The 15,522-nt window shown below is 39.4% G+C and overlaps 1 protein-coding gene across 3 annotated transcripts in view; it reads left to right on the top strand.

Moving 5' to 3' along the window:
• Hhat (hedgehog acyltransferase) overlaps positions 1-15,522 on the top strand; it is a 296,093-nt gene that overhangs the window by 26,695 nt on the left and 253,876 nt on the right. For all 3 annotated transcript variants that reach the window (XM_076831926.1, XM_076831925.1, XM_076831924.1), the window contains exon 3: positions 8,484-8,597. In XM_076831926.1, coding sequence (XP_076688041.1) covers positions 8,484-8,597 — 114 coding nt within the window. The remainder of the gene's footprint in view (positions 1-8,483; positions 8,598-15,522) is intronic.

Here is a 15,522-nt window from a genome sequence, read left to right as displayed (position 1 = left end):
TTGAGTTGTAACTGAAGGCCAGTATGGTGTGGCTGGAGGAGGTGGGTATTGGGGGCATGCCTGTGGGTGTATACTTTGCATCTGGCAAGTGGAGTCTCTCTCTCTCTCTTTCTCTCTCTCTCTCTTCTTTCTAATTATCATGTGAACCACTTCCCTCCACCGTACCCTTCTGCCGTGATGTTCTGCCTCACTTTGAGTCCTGAGGAATGAAGTAGGCTATTTAGGAACTGAGGCCTCTGGAACCATGAGCCCCACATCAGTTTTTCCTCCTAAAATTGTTCTAGTTAGGTCTTTTGGACACAGCAGTGAACAAAGCTGACTAAAACAGTGCGTATCTGGGATTATGAAGAATTCTCCTCTCTTCCCCCAGATGGATGGCCAAGAGGCAGAGTTTTCCTTCACTTCTGTTTGATCAGGCTGACTTCTTAACTGGCCTTCTGCACTGGCAACCTCCGAAATTTTAAGATTCCATCTGGAGCTCTAGTTGGCCAGTGTGTATCCACTCAGAGATTTCTTTTCTTTTTTTTTATTTGGTACTGAGAATTGAACTCGGGGGCACTGAGTTAACCACTGAACCACATCTTCAACCTTTTTAAAAATATTTTATTTAGAGACAGGGTCACATTCAATTGCTTAGTGTCTCACGAAGCTGCTGAGGCTGGCTTTGAACTCGTGATCCTCCTGCCTCAGCCTCCTGAGCTGCTGGGATTATAGGTGTGCACCACATCCGGCCACTTGGAGATCTTGTGTGCAAACCAGCTTGCTTGAATGGGCAATGATTTCCTGGGCAGAAACCATAGTCTCTGAGGGCATGTCGGAGGCTGTGGTCCCTCGGGGTTAGAGATCTTCATTTTCTTTATGTCACTGGGACACACCTTGGTTCTTTGGTGTTTTGGAGAAGTGACATGAATCGGGTGTATGATTTATTAGCAGAGTGTGTCCCTGGGGAGTCTTGTGAGTTTGTGTAGTTTGCTCTCTAGTCATTCCAAGCTCTTACATTTTTCATGATCCCTGTCTTATTTCTCAGACCTTCTCATTGTTTACAGTTCTTTCTTCCCCCATAGACCTTATAGAAAACATGGTTAGTGTTTCTCCAGTTTGGAAAAGTGTGGGGGAAATAATGTAGTTTTCATGCCTTTGACTTAATCTTGGAATTTAATTTTCTTTTCAAATCTTGTACTATAGTTTGGATATGGCTTGAGTATGTCCCCAGTGGTTGCTGTGTTGGAAGCCTAGTCTCCAGTATGGTGATGTTAAAAGGTGATGAGACCTTTAAGAAGAAGGGCCTAGTAGGAGGACATTTGGCCACCCAAGGCATGTCATAAGGAATTTACTTACTTCTCACAAAATACCAGCTTCTCTCCAGCTTTCTAAATTGCCATGTGATATCTTCTTCTCACATGCATTCCTGCCATGATGCCATCCACCATGAGGTCCTTCCAGGATCTGGTTCCAGGCCCTCAAACCTCCAAAACTGTTTGCTAATAAACATTTTTTTCTTTATAAAGCACCCAGCCTCAGCTATTTTTTGTAGTAACAGAAAATGGACTAATGTTGCTACATTGTGTTCATGTGCAAATATGTAACAACAAATAGAAAAGAAAATGGACCAATACAGATTTCTTCTTTGTTAACTTCAGGAAGAAAGGGAGAAACATAAAACAGATAAATCAGGGAAACAAATCTATCCATGTTAAATCAAGGATACGGATAGTCTTTCATAATCCAGGGTAACTTCTAAGAATTAGGTGAGTAAAGAGTTGTTGTGACCAGAAGCTGTTACGGAGTTCAGATTGGCAGTTGGGTTGAAAATATTCAAAGAATTTACCCACATTAATTAGGTCATCATGATTCAATCAAGTCCTCTTAAGAGGGCTTCTTTTTCCTTCTTTCATGAACCTCTTTTCCTTTGCCATCATACCCTGGATCAATTTACCTGTCTTAGGTGGTGAGGGCATTGAAGAAATTGGGCATGGCACACAGATTGGTGCTGTTTGTACCTCTCTTCTTGGTACCATTTCCACCCTTGTAAATATCTTCATTTGCACAGGATGGAAAAGATGTTTCAGCACAGACTCTGCTCTTTGCAGGGAAAAAAGTTTTATTAGTGAAAGCATTTTACCTTTAAGGAGTTTTAGTTGGGAGAGGGTATTGTCTCTGGAAATGGTGAGCAGTAAAATGATTTAGTTCAAATGATTTTAGAAATAGCAAAGCAGCTGTTGAAAGAAAAAGAAAACTCTTCCAATAATTGCTCGGTGAATCATTAGCCCGAGTTCATCCAGAGAGCAGTGCTTCTTCTTTGTAGAATTTCTACAAAATTAGTCTCCTTTTGTGTTTCTCGTCTGGAGATTTATAGACCATTAAGGTGGGTTTGCAGCCTTTGAACGTGCAGGGAAACATTTGTGATTTTGAGGACCTTTTAAAGGTTTTCTCTGATCACAGGGAAAGTTTTACTCAGTGTAATTAGGAATCAGGCATAGTCTCAAAGCAAGTAATAAGCAAATAATGTTGTTTGGACTTAGATACACAGAAATGCCTAGTGTTTCTCTTGTGTTTTGTTTTTGCAACATGTTGGATCTGAGGGTAAGGAAAGAAGTAATTATATTTATGTTTAGCTCTCTACCATTTTCACTGTGTGAGGGGAAAAGAGATACCATTTTCACTGTGTGAGGGGAAAAAATACAAATTGGTGAGGAAGACAGGTTGTTTTTTGGTTTGTTTTGGAATACATAAAGAGGTGCATTGGTGAATCTGCTGTGACAAGCGTTTACTGCCTTTATATCTGTTTTTTTTTTTTTTCCCGGAGGGCAGTACTGCAGATTGAATCTGGGGGTCCTCTATCACTGAACTACACACCTTCCCTTCACCATTAGTGTCTTGCTAAGTTGCTCAAGCTGGAAAATGTGGATTTCTCCTGCTGCCTGAGTAGCTGTGATTACAGGTGTGCACCATTGCACCCAGCTCAGTTCTTGAACACTTAATGGATTGACCTAACTGGTATTTTCTCCCATTGAATAGATTTATTTAAGAATAATGTTCTTTAAAGGACATTATGTTCATAATGCTCATTTTATAAATCTAGAGCTGGATACCAATCAGAAGAAGCATTTATTCTTTCATAGTATGTTAATTGAGGTTTTATTGCAGACAACAGAATCCAATCCAGACATTTGAAAAAAAAAAACACAATTATTGCAAGGATTTGAGGGTATTTCACAATAATTGAAAGGGCTGCAGGAGCAACCATAAGTGAGTTTCCAGAGCCACTCTACAAAACTGCTGCTGCTATACAACTGCTGGCTTGAGAACCTGTGCAGTAGGTGCACTAGCAAAAGCTGCTACACCAGGAAGCCCAGAACCCCTGGATTGATCAGACCCTGGTGTCTCTAGCATGGCTGCTGAAGAACAATCAAAGGGTCTCTGCCGCCATTCTTCCAGTTGTATCTCACAGCCTATATGTTATGTTATATTCTTTTTACCTTCAAAGTCACAGTGAATTGTTTCCCCTGAAGCTAGGCCATTTGCAGACATTCCAGCCACAAGGAATTCTGGGATATGTAGTTCTGAACCTCACCTCTATTGTGTAGGAAGTCATGCTAGAGGGGACTGGAGCTATGATGATTGAGTCCATCAGCAGCATCTACCATACAGAACAGGAATCTTCTTTTGAGGAAAAGATTAACATGGTTGATTTCCCAAGGCATTTTGGAAGTCACAGCTTCTCTGAATATGGATGCTGCCCTTTCTTTTGGTTGGAGTTGGAAGCTGGAACAGCTCTACTCTCTTATATTTCACCCATAGGTGTCTCCATGGGTTTGAGTATGTGCGGCTTGGAAACTGTTGGATTTATTGTTTCTGGGGCTATCAAAGTAAAATAGAGTTTCTTTGTTTACGTATTTACTTAATGAACATGTCTATAGTATTTAATAAATGCCAGACATTATTCCAAATGTTTTCCATACTTAATTTATTTAATTCTTATAATTGAACCATGATGGATCATCTGTTGTAATAGTACTTTTTTTTTCCTTGTTTCTAAAATGAGTGAGTGATGTATTAGAAAGTAGGCCTTGATTCGTGCAGGTAATAGGCAGAACAGATCATCTACCACAAATATTCTGTGAGTTTATTATGTTTGCTGCCTGTGTTTATAATGGCATCCAAGGGCAGGTACCAGATTCTCTACCTTTTGTATCTCTTCTTCCCCTTTCTCAATAGTCAGTGCTTATGCCAGGTTCTTAACAGTGATCTGAACCATGTATAATAGTGTGTAGTCAGTTAATCTTTTCAACACACTTTCCTCAAGTGTCTAGTTTGTTTATTTACTGGGGGAGACAATGCTAAGTGTCAAAAGAGAAGCTTTTCGTCTAGTGGCCTGCAACCACAGTGCAATGTGGGAGACTGTCTGGATGAAGGTCCTGGTGAGGGACACTGAATCCAGAGTGGGAACAGGTGGCTTAGGAGAAGGCTTCTGCCTAAGCTAAGACCTGTATGGTAGGCTGTCATTAATAAGATGTTTGAGTGATAAGTTTCCCCAAACAGAGGGAGAAGGCCCAACCATGTGGACATGACACTTTTGGGTAATGGTTAGTATGGTTGTAATGTGGGATGAGGGGGACAGGGCAGGTAGGATGGTAGTGGGGTAGATGGTCTAGGTTACGAAGAACTGCCAGGAGTCTCATTGAAAAGGCTTCTCTGGAATGCTTAGGAGAAGCGTGAAGAATATCTAGTGGTAGGAGTGACAAGATGAGGTAGGGTCTTCAACTTATTATTGTGGTGTTATGCAGAGGGGACAGAATGCACAGAGTAAACCTCAACAGGTAGAGAATAGATCCCAGGACTACAGTAGGTCCTACACAGAGCAAAGGCAGGAATGAGACTCACAGTGACTCCCAGTTTTTCCCGGATAACAATGACTAATTGATGTGCTGTTGCTGAGACTCTTCCATAGCTTCTCTAGAAGCTGCTTCCTTTGTAGCTGTGGACTTCTGGGCCAACGGGAAGTTGTGCCATCCATACGTGTAATAAAGGAACGCTCCTGACCATAATCACTGCAGATGGGAAATGATTCATGGACGGAGTGACAATTTGGTGTGAATGATATGGCTGAGGGCGAATTTCTCTTCTTTTTTTGGGTGACATCTTGCTCAGTGCTTTGAGATTATGCTTGGCGCTTGGCAATTAACAATATTTTAGTCTATTGATCTGGACTTTTTAGCCACATTTGTCATCTGCAGCTAGAAGCTAGGCTTCGGGCCTGTGGCTTGCTTCAGGATTGTATGGGGGAATGCAAGACAAAGCACAGAAATCAGGTCCCAGCTTTCCCCCTGTGATGACAGTGCATACCCCACCAAGAGACCAGGATGCTGGCGTTAGGATCTGGCCAGGCTTAAGGGTAATGAAAATTCATGCAGGAAAGAGGAAGGATTTTTATCAGCAGTGAGTTGATAGTCTAAGTCCTCATTTGACAGGAAGGTTTTCTTTTAACCTTTTTCCCTGGTCATGTGGGACGGAAGATGGGAGATCATCCCTTCTCAGCCAGGACTCAGCCCATGGGAGGGTGGGTGACCAGTGCTCTCCAGGGCTTTTGTCCTAGAAAGTAACTGTTTCTTCCACCCTCTGAGAGGAATCTTAGACACTGTGTTAGTTCAGCTCTTCATGGTACCAACAAGGAGACTCAGGCCACATAGTAGGTGGCTTGTTCGTGTTCAAACAAGGGCAGAAATACGAGGAGGTCTTGGGCTGCCTGACCTCTCTGCTCCTTCCCCACCCCCGACCACTTTAAAGGCCTGCAGAATGTCGGGCATCTGTGATGTAGATTTAAGTATTGAATTGTACTGTTTATTGAGTACTTTTTTGTATAGGTTGCTGGGCTGGCTTTGTGTTTTTTGGGGGTGTTAATGAGGCACCCTCTGGGTGGTAGATCTTTGGTCATACCAATATATATATATAAATACATATATATGTTTTTCTCTTTTGGGGGGTTCTCAAAAATATTTATTGGGGATGCCAGGAAAGTCATTTTTCTTTTAAATGAATATTTTCTGAAAGAAGTAGGGAAAAACTATATAATTTTTGTTGATGGGATTTTATCAGCACAGAATTTTTAGTAGTCCTGGCTTTCTAATGGAATGAAGTTTTTTTTTTTTGGTTGTTGTTGCTTATATCATTTCACCCCCTAAAATCTTAAACTTGGAAAAGTTTTGAAGTATAGTTAAGACTGGAATGAATACTAAATGAAATTTCTTAGTGTTCAAAAACATTATATGTGTGTGTGTATGTATATATATGTATGTATCTATATATATACATACATACATACATACACATACATACATATAAAGTTATTTCTATTTTTTGGTATTGGGGATTGAACTGAGGGGCACAGTTAACCACTGAGCCACATCCCCAGTCTTATTTTGTATTTTATTTAGAGACAGGGTCTTACTGAGTTATTTAGTGTCTCACCATTGTTGAGGCTGGTTTTGAACTTGCAATCCTCCTGCCTCATTCTCCCAAGCAGCTGGGATTACAGACGTGTGCCACTTATAAAGCTAAAATGTCAGAGTCTTTTTTGAATGGTATAATAAAAACACTCAATTTTGGTTTTTGGTGTCTTTTGGCCTTTATCCCTGTTACGAGAGTGGTATTTACCAGCCTGGCCTTATCACATAAACTTTAAATTTGCTTACCTTTAACTAATTTGGAAATTTAGAGATGGGGCAGTAGTTCTGGATCAGGAATGGAGAGCCAGGTTGAGTTTTCTGCTCTGCTGCCTGGCTATGTGGTGCTGTCTCTAAATAGAAGGAATTATACCAGCTCCATGATTTTCAGCAGGGGACAAGGATTCTCGAGCAGGTTGTGTGTGTATTAGCACCTTGGGGGTGTGGGGAGCATGCATTATTAAAGAATACACAGAATCATATTTCTTTTTTTGGAAAAATAGGAAAAACTATTTTTTTAAACAAGAGGCAAAAAGTAAATATGGTATAGTCTTGGCTGGTGGTTAAAATGGATGGGGCGGGGGCTGGGGCTGTGGCTCAGTGGTAGTGCACTTACCTGGCATGTGTGAGGCACTGGGTTCGATCCTCAGCACTACATATAAACAAATAAATAAAGAAATCTATCAACACCTCAGCACAATGTATAAACAAATAAATAAAGAAATCTATCAACAATGAAAAAAATTAAAAAAAATGGATGGGGCACTCATGGGACTAGAAGGGAATAGCAGGTAACATTTCTTTTTGAATATGTTCTTATTTAAATCTCATAAATACCAATAAATGCTATTGTCATGTGAAGAAACAGAACAGAAAGGTTATGTCTCAAGGTCATCAGAACAAATGTGAGGGTAGATTTGGGGTCCTAGGCTAAGTCTTTGAGGTTTGTTCCCTTAGCATTCATATTCTGATATGAATCAAGATAGGTTTTTCTAGAAAATAGAACTTTTATAACATATATAACTGGTATACAATTACTTCTTTATTTTCAGGTGCAAAAACAGTTTTCACTGCTAAATCCAATTAAGTGGGGCTCCAAGATCCTTTTACAGAGATCCATAAAAAAAGCATTTAATATCAGTAGTCATTGGAACATTACTTCCCCACCCACACAATTTGGCTAGAAGATTCTGACTCCATCATGATGGTGCTGCTCAATGGCCAAGCCTGCTCTGCCCTTAGAGGGTGGCCGATAGCTGTGTTTGTTTTCTCCATGCTCAACTTGGCCACCATGATTTCCCCTGGGGCTCCTGAGGCTATGGCTTTTAGATGCTGGCTCCCAGGTGTCCTCATGTCTGTTGCTGTCAGAGGTTTCCATCTGCCCCTGCCAGGGTGCATCATAGAGATATGGGACCTGGTACAGATTCAGACACAGAGCCCTCCATTGATGCAGAACTTCTCCAGGGGAAGGGAAGTGGATCTCTCTTTCTTTCTTTCAGTTTATATAAAATTGGCTAATTTCTCTATTCAGTTACCCTGCTGCCTGTAAATGACAGCAAGATTTAACATGACAGACCGTAAGTGATTTTCTTAGTGTCCAATTTACATTCTGTTGTTAAAGGAGGCGTCTTGGTGTCTAAACAGAGACAGCCTCAATTCATTACTTGTACTGTCTTTGTGACCTTCAGTAAATGAATTGATGTCCTTAAGCCTGTTTCATCTTTTACAAATTGGGGATAGTAATAGCTTCTATCCCATAGAGGGTCCCAAGGGGCCAACTTTAGCAAAAGATACTGAATTATAGAGAAAATGTGAGGTTTATGGAGATTGGCCCCAAGACCAGCCAGTCTGGAGGGAACGGTTTAGGATGGGTGGAGGGTCATGCGTGGGGAATGGTTAAAAGTAGATAAATGCTATTTTACAGATTTAGGCTCAAATTGATCTTCTTTGAAGTTGTGTTATTCACTGAAACTTACGTTCTGACTCAGACATGTGCAAAAATCTCTCTGATAGTATCAACTCCTCTTTCCACCTATTTAGGACCCAACCGACTTTGAGTGGAGCTTCTGGATGGAATGGGCGAAGCAGAGACTGGTGTGGCTCTTCCTTGGCCATATGGTAGTGTCTCAAATGGCCACACTGCTTGTAAGGAAGGTATGTGCATCATTTCCTTTTAAGCTTCTTACTGCTTAGCTTTTTGTGGAGTTCTGAGCTCAGAATCAAGAGACACAGGTATTGACCTTTAAGATAAAGGTGTCTTATGTTCTCATCCTGCATGTATTTCCTCCAAGTTATTTTTTTAAGGCATTGAACAAGAGGGTGAAACCAACTTCAGGTAGTGTTCTCTAAGATCATTGCTGATCAAATGATCTTATAAAGAGCCACCTGATGGGGAGAATCTACGTGGTTTCACTTACAAGTTTAAAAGCAAGTGAATGATTTGATTAAGATGTGAGCATGATTTTAGTGTCAAGTAAGGTGTGCTACTGTGGCTGTTTTAGATCAGAATTCCAGTAGTATTTTGTTCTTATCCTGGCCTGAATTACAGAATAAGGGATTCTTTAAAGTGGGTATTTGAGAAGTGATTACGTAAGCATAACAGGGACTATTAGAGAAGGGGAATAGGGCAGGGGGCAGTGATGGGAGGGCAAGAGAGGGTGGAGGGAAGGAGGATGGTCATGTTCAAGGCACCATATAGAAATGTCACAGTAAAGCCCATAAATGTGTACAAATAATATGTGTTAATAATAATGAAGTGCTTTCAAAGGAGGCAGAATTGTGACCCTCTTTTTAGGCCTGAGGTACCAGAGGATTGCTCTATCATACCAGGAGTCTGGCTTTTGCCCAGGATCCTCTGAGACTTGCTTCTTGCCTAATCTCAATTTTTAATGTGAAAAAAAAAAATGAGTCTGTGCTTCAAAATCTGTAAGGTGAAAACAAAACACAAGCAAACTGACTTAAAAATCAACTCAGGAAGCATGTTTGATTCTCAGAGGTTCATGAAGGTGATGAAACCGAGGATCAGAAACACTTCTGGGAGGAAGACCAGAAAGGGAGACCGAGGAACAGGTGCCATGTGATTACAGATGTGCCCTGGGCTTGGGACATTTTTCAGCTCTTTCTTGAAAATTGTTACTTTCTGGGCTGGCTTCTCATTCTGGAAAATCGGAAATCCCAACAGCATGTCAACTTTCTTAAAGTTAAATATAATATCAATGACATTTTTGTACTCAAATGTTTGTTTCCATCTTCTAAAGTGGCAAAAACTAAAATATAAAATGCTGTCAGATCTGAATATATTTAAATTTCATGCAACTTTCTGAGCAAGACTAATAATAAATAGTATATTTATTATTATATTTTTTCATATTTTTTCCCTTATAAACATATGTTTAGTTTCTTTTTTCCCCAGAACTTCAGAATTTCTAGAAATTTAAAGCTTTTATTTATAATACAGAGTTTCTCTGCTCATAGATACTATAGATGTCTCTAAGTCTTAGATTTCCCATGTGCAAATGAGTAGCTTAGCACTTGCCTTTCACCTTACTTTGAAGTACTTTGCAGACAGTCTGTAGTAAGATGTCAAATCTTTCTACTATAGCCCTGGTTAAGGACCAGTGAAGTAGTGGGAGAGTACCAGATGCTGTGTTACTCATGTTTGGCCCCTGGCTTTGTCATTAATCAGCTTTCTAACATTAGGAAAGTGTTTCCCGTTGAATCTTAATTTATCATTCTCTGCAAAATAGGGTTGGTAAGAAACTATAATTCCTTCCCTTCATTAAAATATGATGAGCTTCATTTGTTAGAAATTTCATCACTAAAAGTAAAGATAAAATGTGGAAAAAAATGAGATGAAAACACAAAAGAGAAGGAAGAAATAGATAAAAATATGTTAGTAATTGCCATCAGAATAAATGGATTCTTTAAAAAGATGAAGATTGTCAGACTGGATTGAAAAAAACACTCAGAAATAAAGGAAAGCAAAAAAACCAACAAAATCCAGAGATGTGCTTCTTAACTAGATATGTTTAAAACAGAAGGAAACAAAGTTTGAAAGTAAAACGTGGGAAAAGATATTCTAGGCAAATACAAACTCCTACATCCCCTAACAAAATACTGGTACAGTTTTCTTCGTAGCTGGCAAATGGCATTACTAGTGACAAAGAGGTTCATTGTTTAATAATAGAGAGTTTGGGAAGATATCACAAGTGTAAATTTGTTTACTTTAAAATATATAAAGAAAAAGCAGAACCATAATAAAAATAAGTAAGTCAATGGTTATAGGAAGAGGTTTTAATATAACTCCTTCAATAATCGATATTCTATGGAGGAAAAAAAAACCCACTGAAAAACAATACAACTAATAAGCTTCATATAAAGAAAAAAATACACATATAAATCAATATATGCACAAAATACATATATATATAAATGTATATATATATATGTGTGTGTTTATATATACATACACACATATATATGTGTGTGTGTATATATATACATATATATATATATAAAACAAAGAATCTATACATATATAAAAGTTTTTGCATTCAATACTGGAGAATCCACATTCTTTTTTTAAATATATATTTGTATATATGTATGTGTGTGTGTGTGTATATATATATATATATATATATATATATATATATATATATTAGTTTTAGGTAGATACAATATCTTTATTTTTATGTGGTGCTGAGGATCGAACCCAGTGCCTTGCATGTGCTAGGTGTGCACTCTACCATTTGAGCCACAACCCTAGCCCATAGAATTCACATTCTTTTAAAGAACACACAAAATGCTCAAAATGACTACATATTGGGCTAATACATTTCAAAGGATGTGTTTTATATAGATCATGTCGTCTAATTCTATTGCAATTAAGTTGGAAGGTAGTAACAAAATGGCCTAAAAACTCTTAGTTTATCTAGAAAGTTTAAAAGAAACATACTTTTAAATAATTTGTGTTTCGAAGAAGAAAACTTATTAGATATTAGATTTTTTGTAGATAAATAGAAAAAAATTTAGATATCAGCATATAAAATGCAGCGAGTGGTACTGAATTAAACATAATCCTACATATTCATATTAAAGTGGAAAGACTGAAATTAATGAGCTAAGTGTACAACATAAACTGAAAAAATTGAGCAGGAGTAGAAACAGCAAAGAAAGAAGGAAGGAAAACAAAAGAGCAGAAATGAATGAAATAATCAATGACAAGATTGATCAAGAAAAAAGAGACTGTACAAATAAACAATATTAGGAATGGAAAAGCATATTACCATAGATATTACAGAGATGAAAAACGTAGTAAGAGTATGTTTTACATAACTTTATGGTCATAATTTTGAAAATGTGGGCAAAGCCGACAAATTTCTAAATATATGACAAAATTGACTCATGAAGAAATAGAAAGGCTAATACCATTACAACCGTTAAAATAAATCAGTAGTGTTGCGCATGGTGGTGCATGCCTATAATCCCAGAGGCTCGGGAGGCTGAGGCAGGAGGATCACAAGTTCAAAGACAGCCTCAGCAAAAGCGAGGAGCTAAGCAACTCAGTGAAACCCTGTCTTTAAATAAAATATGAAATAGGGCTGGGGATGGGGCTCAGTGGTGGAGTGCCCCTGAGCTCAATCTCTGGAACCCTCCACCCTTGTGTATATATGTATGTGTGTGTGTGTGTGTGTGTGTGTGTGTGTATTAAAAAACAAACAAAAAACCCAAACCAATAGTCTAATGAAAGAATTCTGTCAAACATCAAAGGCACAAATAATTTCAATATTTCCCAGGATATTTTCTAATTCATACTTATGAAGCTAGCAAAAATTTGATAACCAAAATTGGAAGCTATGACCTACCAGATATATATTATAAAGACCTAAAAATTAAGACATGGTTATATTGGCACCAGGATAGACAAATAGATGAATAGATCAGAATAGAATCTAGAAAATAACTACATATATATGGAAATTTGATTTATAACAGAGCAAACATTTCAGATCTGGTGGAAAAGATTATTCATTCAAATACAATACAGGAAGTGAAAAGGCAAGTTAATTAATTGAGAAATTATTTGCAAACTGACAAATAATTAGTATATAGAACATATGAAGAGATTCCAGGGGCTGGGATGTAGCTCAGTGATAGAGTGCTTACCTTACGTGTGAAGAGCCCTGGGTTCCATTCCCAGTACTGCTAATAAATAATAATAATAATAACAAAAAATAAATCACTTAATAGAAAAATGACACAGTATATGAAAAGGAATTCATAGACGAGGAAACAGAAATAACCAATAAGCTTGATATTCAACTTCATAAATGATCAAGCAAATATGTCTTAAAACTACCATAAGATATCATTTCATATTGTCCAGTTTGGCAAAAACAAAATAAAAATCCCCTGAAGGTATCAGATATTGACCTCCTGAACTCATCCAGCGACAGTGGAAATATATCTTGGTGAAGCTCCTCTGGAATACATTACCTAGTAAAACCAAAGAGACAAGGTACCAGTGTAATCCTGACACACACCCTGGAGAACGTCCTCATCCTACCAGGGCCCATGAGCCCTGGTGTTCCTTGCTGTGGTGTTTGCAATAAAGAAGAACTGGAAGTAGTTGATCCAAATGTACATTTTGGGGAAATAGATGAATTGTAGTGAATTATTTCATGAAGTAGAATTAATTATAGTCATAATTTTGTCAATATGGATGAATTTCTGAACCATGACCTTGAGCTAATAAAACAAGTTGCAGAGAAATAAATTAGATATGATTCCTGTTTAGAAAGCTCAGAACTATGCAAACTAAATAGTACATTCATAAGTGCAAAACTACCACATAAAATTAGATACTTGTTATGGTTTGAATATGGCCTGAGTGTGTTGTCCCCAAAGGTTTCATGTGTTGGAAGCTTGCTACTGAGTGCAGCAATGTCTTTCCACTTAATTTACTTATAACTTTAAGTTCAGGCTCCTTTGTCTTAGGAGGCAGTCTCCTCAGTATGTATCGGTGTGTGGGGGGGATTTCTTCCAGAACCCCCTCTCCTCAAGATACCAATGTCCATAAATGCTTGAGTCTCTTATATAAAATTACACATATTTACATGTAATCTACACACATCCTCCTGTGCATTTTTAATCGTCTCTAGAATACTTATAATACCTAATACAATATAGAGGCTAAACAATATAATGCTATTATTCAGGAAATTAGGTATAAAATGCATGTGTTCCGTGTAGGTGCAATTTTTTTTTCCCTAAAGATTTTACATTTGAGATTGAATCCTCGGATGTGGAACCTTCAGACATGGAGGGTTGACTGTACTTGGAAGAGCACTTGGTAAATCATAGCTTTGCTACTCTCAAGGTCTGTCAACTCAAGCAAGTTGCTTAATGCCTTTGAGGGTGACTCCTCAGTTGTTCAGTAGAGGTGATGCTGCTGGCTTCTTGGTTGTGGAGAGAGGCTGATGAGCGATGCTTTTCAAGGTTATCCTTGCCAGTGATGAGAGCCAAGAGCCTGGTGGCTGTTGCTTTTCTCTGCTGGCACTCGCTCCTGGGAGCAGTTCCCTCTATGGTGTATAAGAAAGGAGGTGACTGTCTCGAGAGTCCAAAATCCTCAAGGGCAGCGGCTGTGTTTGCTCATCCACACCACTGGTCCTCCCATGAACAGTTTCTTCTGAACCTGTTTCAAGCTTGTCTTGGGGAAAGGATTGGGAGATACAGTCCCTTTCTTTGGGAGTCATGGTTGAGTGAGAAGTTAGTTAGAGAGGAAATCAAATACTGATCACTATGCTATACCTCATGTGGTCCTGGGCTGTGCCAGCTGCAGTGGGTGCCCGGTACCATGAGTGGGCCACTGAGGCCTTTCTGGTATCAGGGATGGACTCCGAGGAGGCAGCTTTGGAGATTTGACTTTGAAGCAAATGGGAGTTCACCTAGTTGGGCTTCTTGCGTCATTCTCAGGCATGGGTGGACAGGTAGACATCTTCTCTGCAGAGCTTGTGTGATCCAATGTCAGTAGGAGGTGTTCTTTGCATTTTTCTTGGAATGAAGCAGAGTGAGCACTGCGTCATCTCCCTGTGTGTGTCTCTCTCATCTCCTGTGTGACCACAGGTTTGATTTGTGAGACAGCTGGTGGGCAGGGATCTGCTTGTGGCTGGGGCACAGTGCTTGCTTTGTCTGAGTCTGCTTGGCCCTCGTATAAGTATGAACCACAACTTTGGCTTCATTAGCTCCAGGCTTTCACCACCTGGATTAAGTATTCCAGATGGCCTTAATTTGGGTAGTTGTTTTTGGTACTTATTCAGGGTGGAAGATTTGGGCTGTAGTTGGCTTTTATTTTCCCATCCTCTGAGGCATCATAAACCATGGCAATGCTGTGGAGGGTCAGGCGTTAGTGATTCTTGGTTAAAACCAGAAGCCCCAAAGGATGCTTCCCATCTCCATCTAAGATCTAACCTCAGCTCTTTCTTGCTTGCCCCACCTCCTTGCACTGAGAGGCAGGTTACTTTCAAAAGCATAGTATTATTTCTTTTCTTTTAAAAATTTTGGGTCATGATAAGTAGTAAAACTTTCCACTGAGCTCCTTGGCGGAGGTGAAATGCCTTTTCTCTGGGTAGGGCTTTCTCTTTGGGTTTTGGCGAGACTGTGTAAGGACCGGTGCCCTGGGAGCAGAGGCTGAGTAATGGCTCTGAGCTTTGGCTCTGGGTTTGTTATGGTTGGATTGCATGTTGGGCGGGTCAGACAGTGGCCTCCTTTCTAGAATACCACTGTGGCCTCACCATCAGCTGAGACACTGTGTTCTCTGCCCTCAAAACTAAAAATACCCCTGGGTGAACTTTTGAGAAGGCCAGCTTAGTGTGGGGGGCAGAGGTGTGTGGTGCTGCTGATTACCCAGCAGTTTCCACTGTACCCCCAACTGGGAGGACCTACATGATTAGCATTGCTCCTGATGGCTGAGCTCCTCACCAAGGATATGCAGAAGGTCAGTCTTGTGGCCTTGGCTCTGGGAGGCCAAGGTTTACAGGAGTTCCCTTCTAGAAGATTGTCAAATCTGTATACCTAA

The sequence above is a fragment of the Callospermophilus lateralis genome, chromosome 13 (genome assembly GCF_048772815.1).
Source record: "Callospermophilus lateralis isolate mCalLat2 chromosome 13, mCalLat2.hap1, whole genome shotgun sequence".
In the NCBI taxonomy this organism is placed as follows: Eukaryota; Metazoa; Chordata; class Mammalia; order Rodentia; family Sciuridae; genus Callospermophilus; species Callospermophilus lateralis.
Note: the sequence above shows the minus strand (reverse complement) of the source record. Positions and strands in the feature narration are given on the sequence as shown.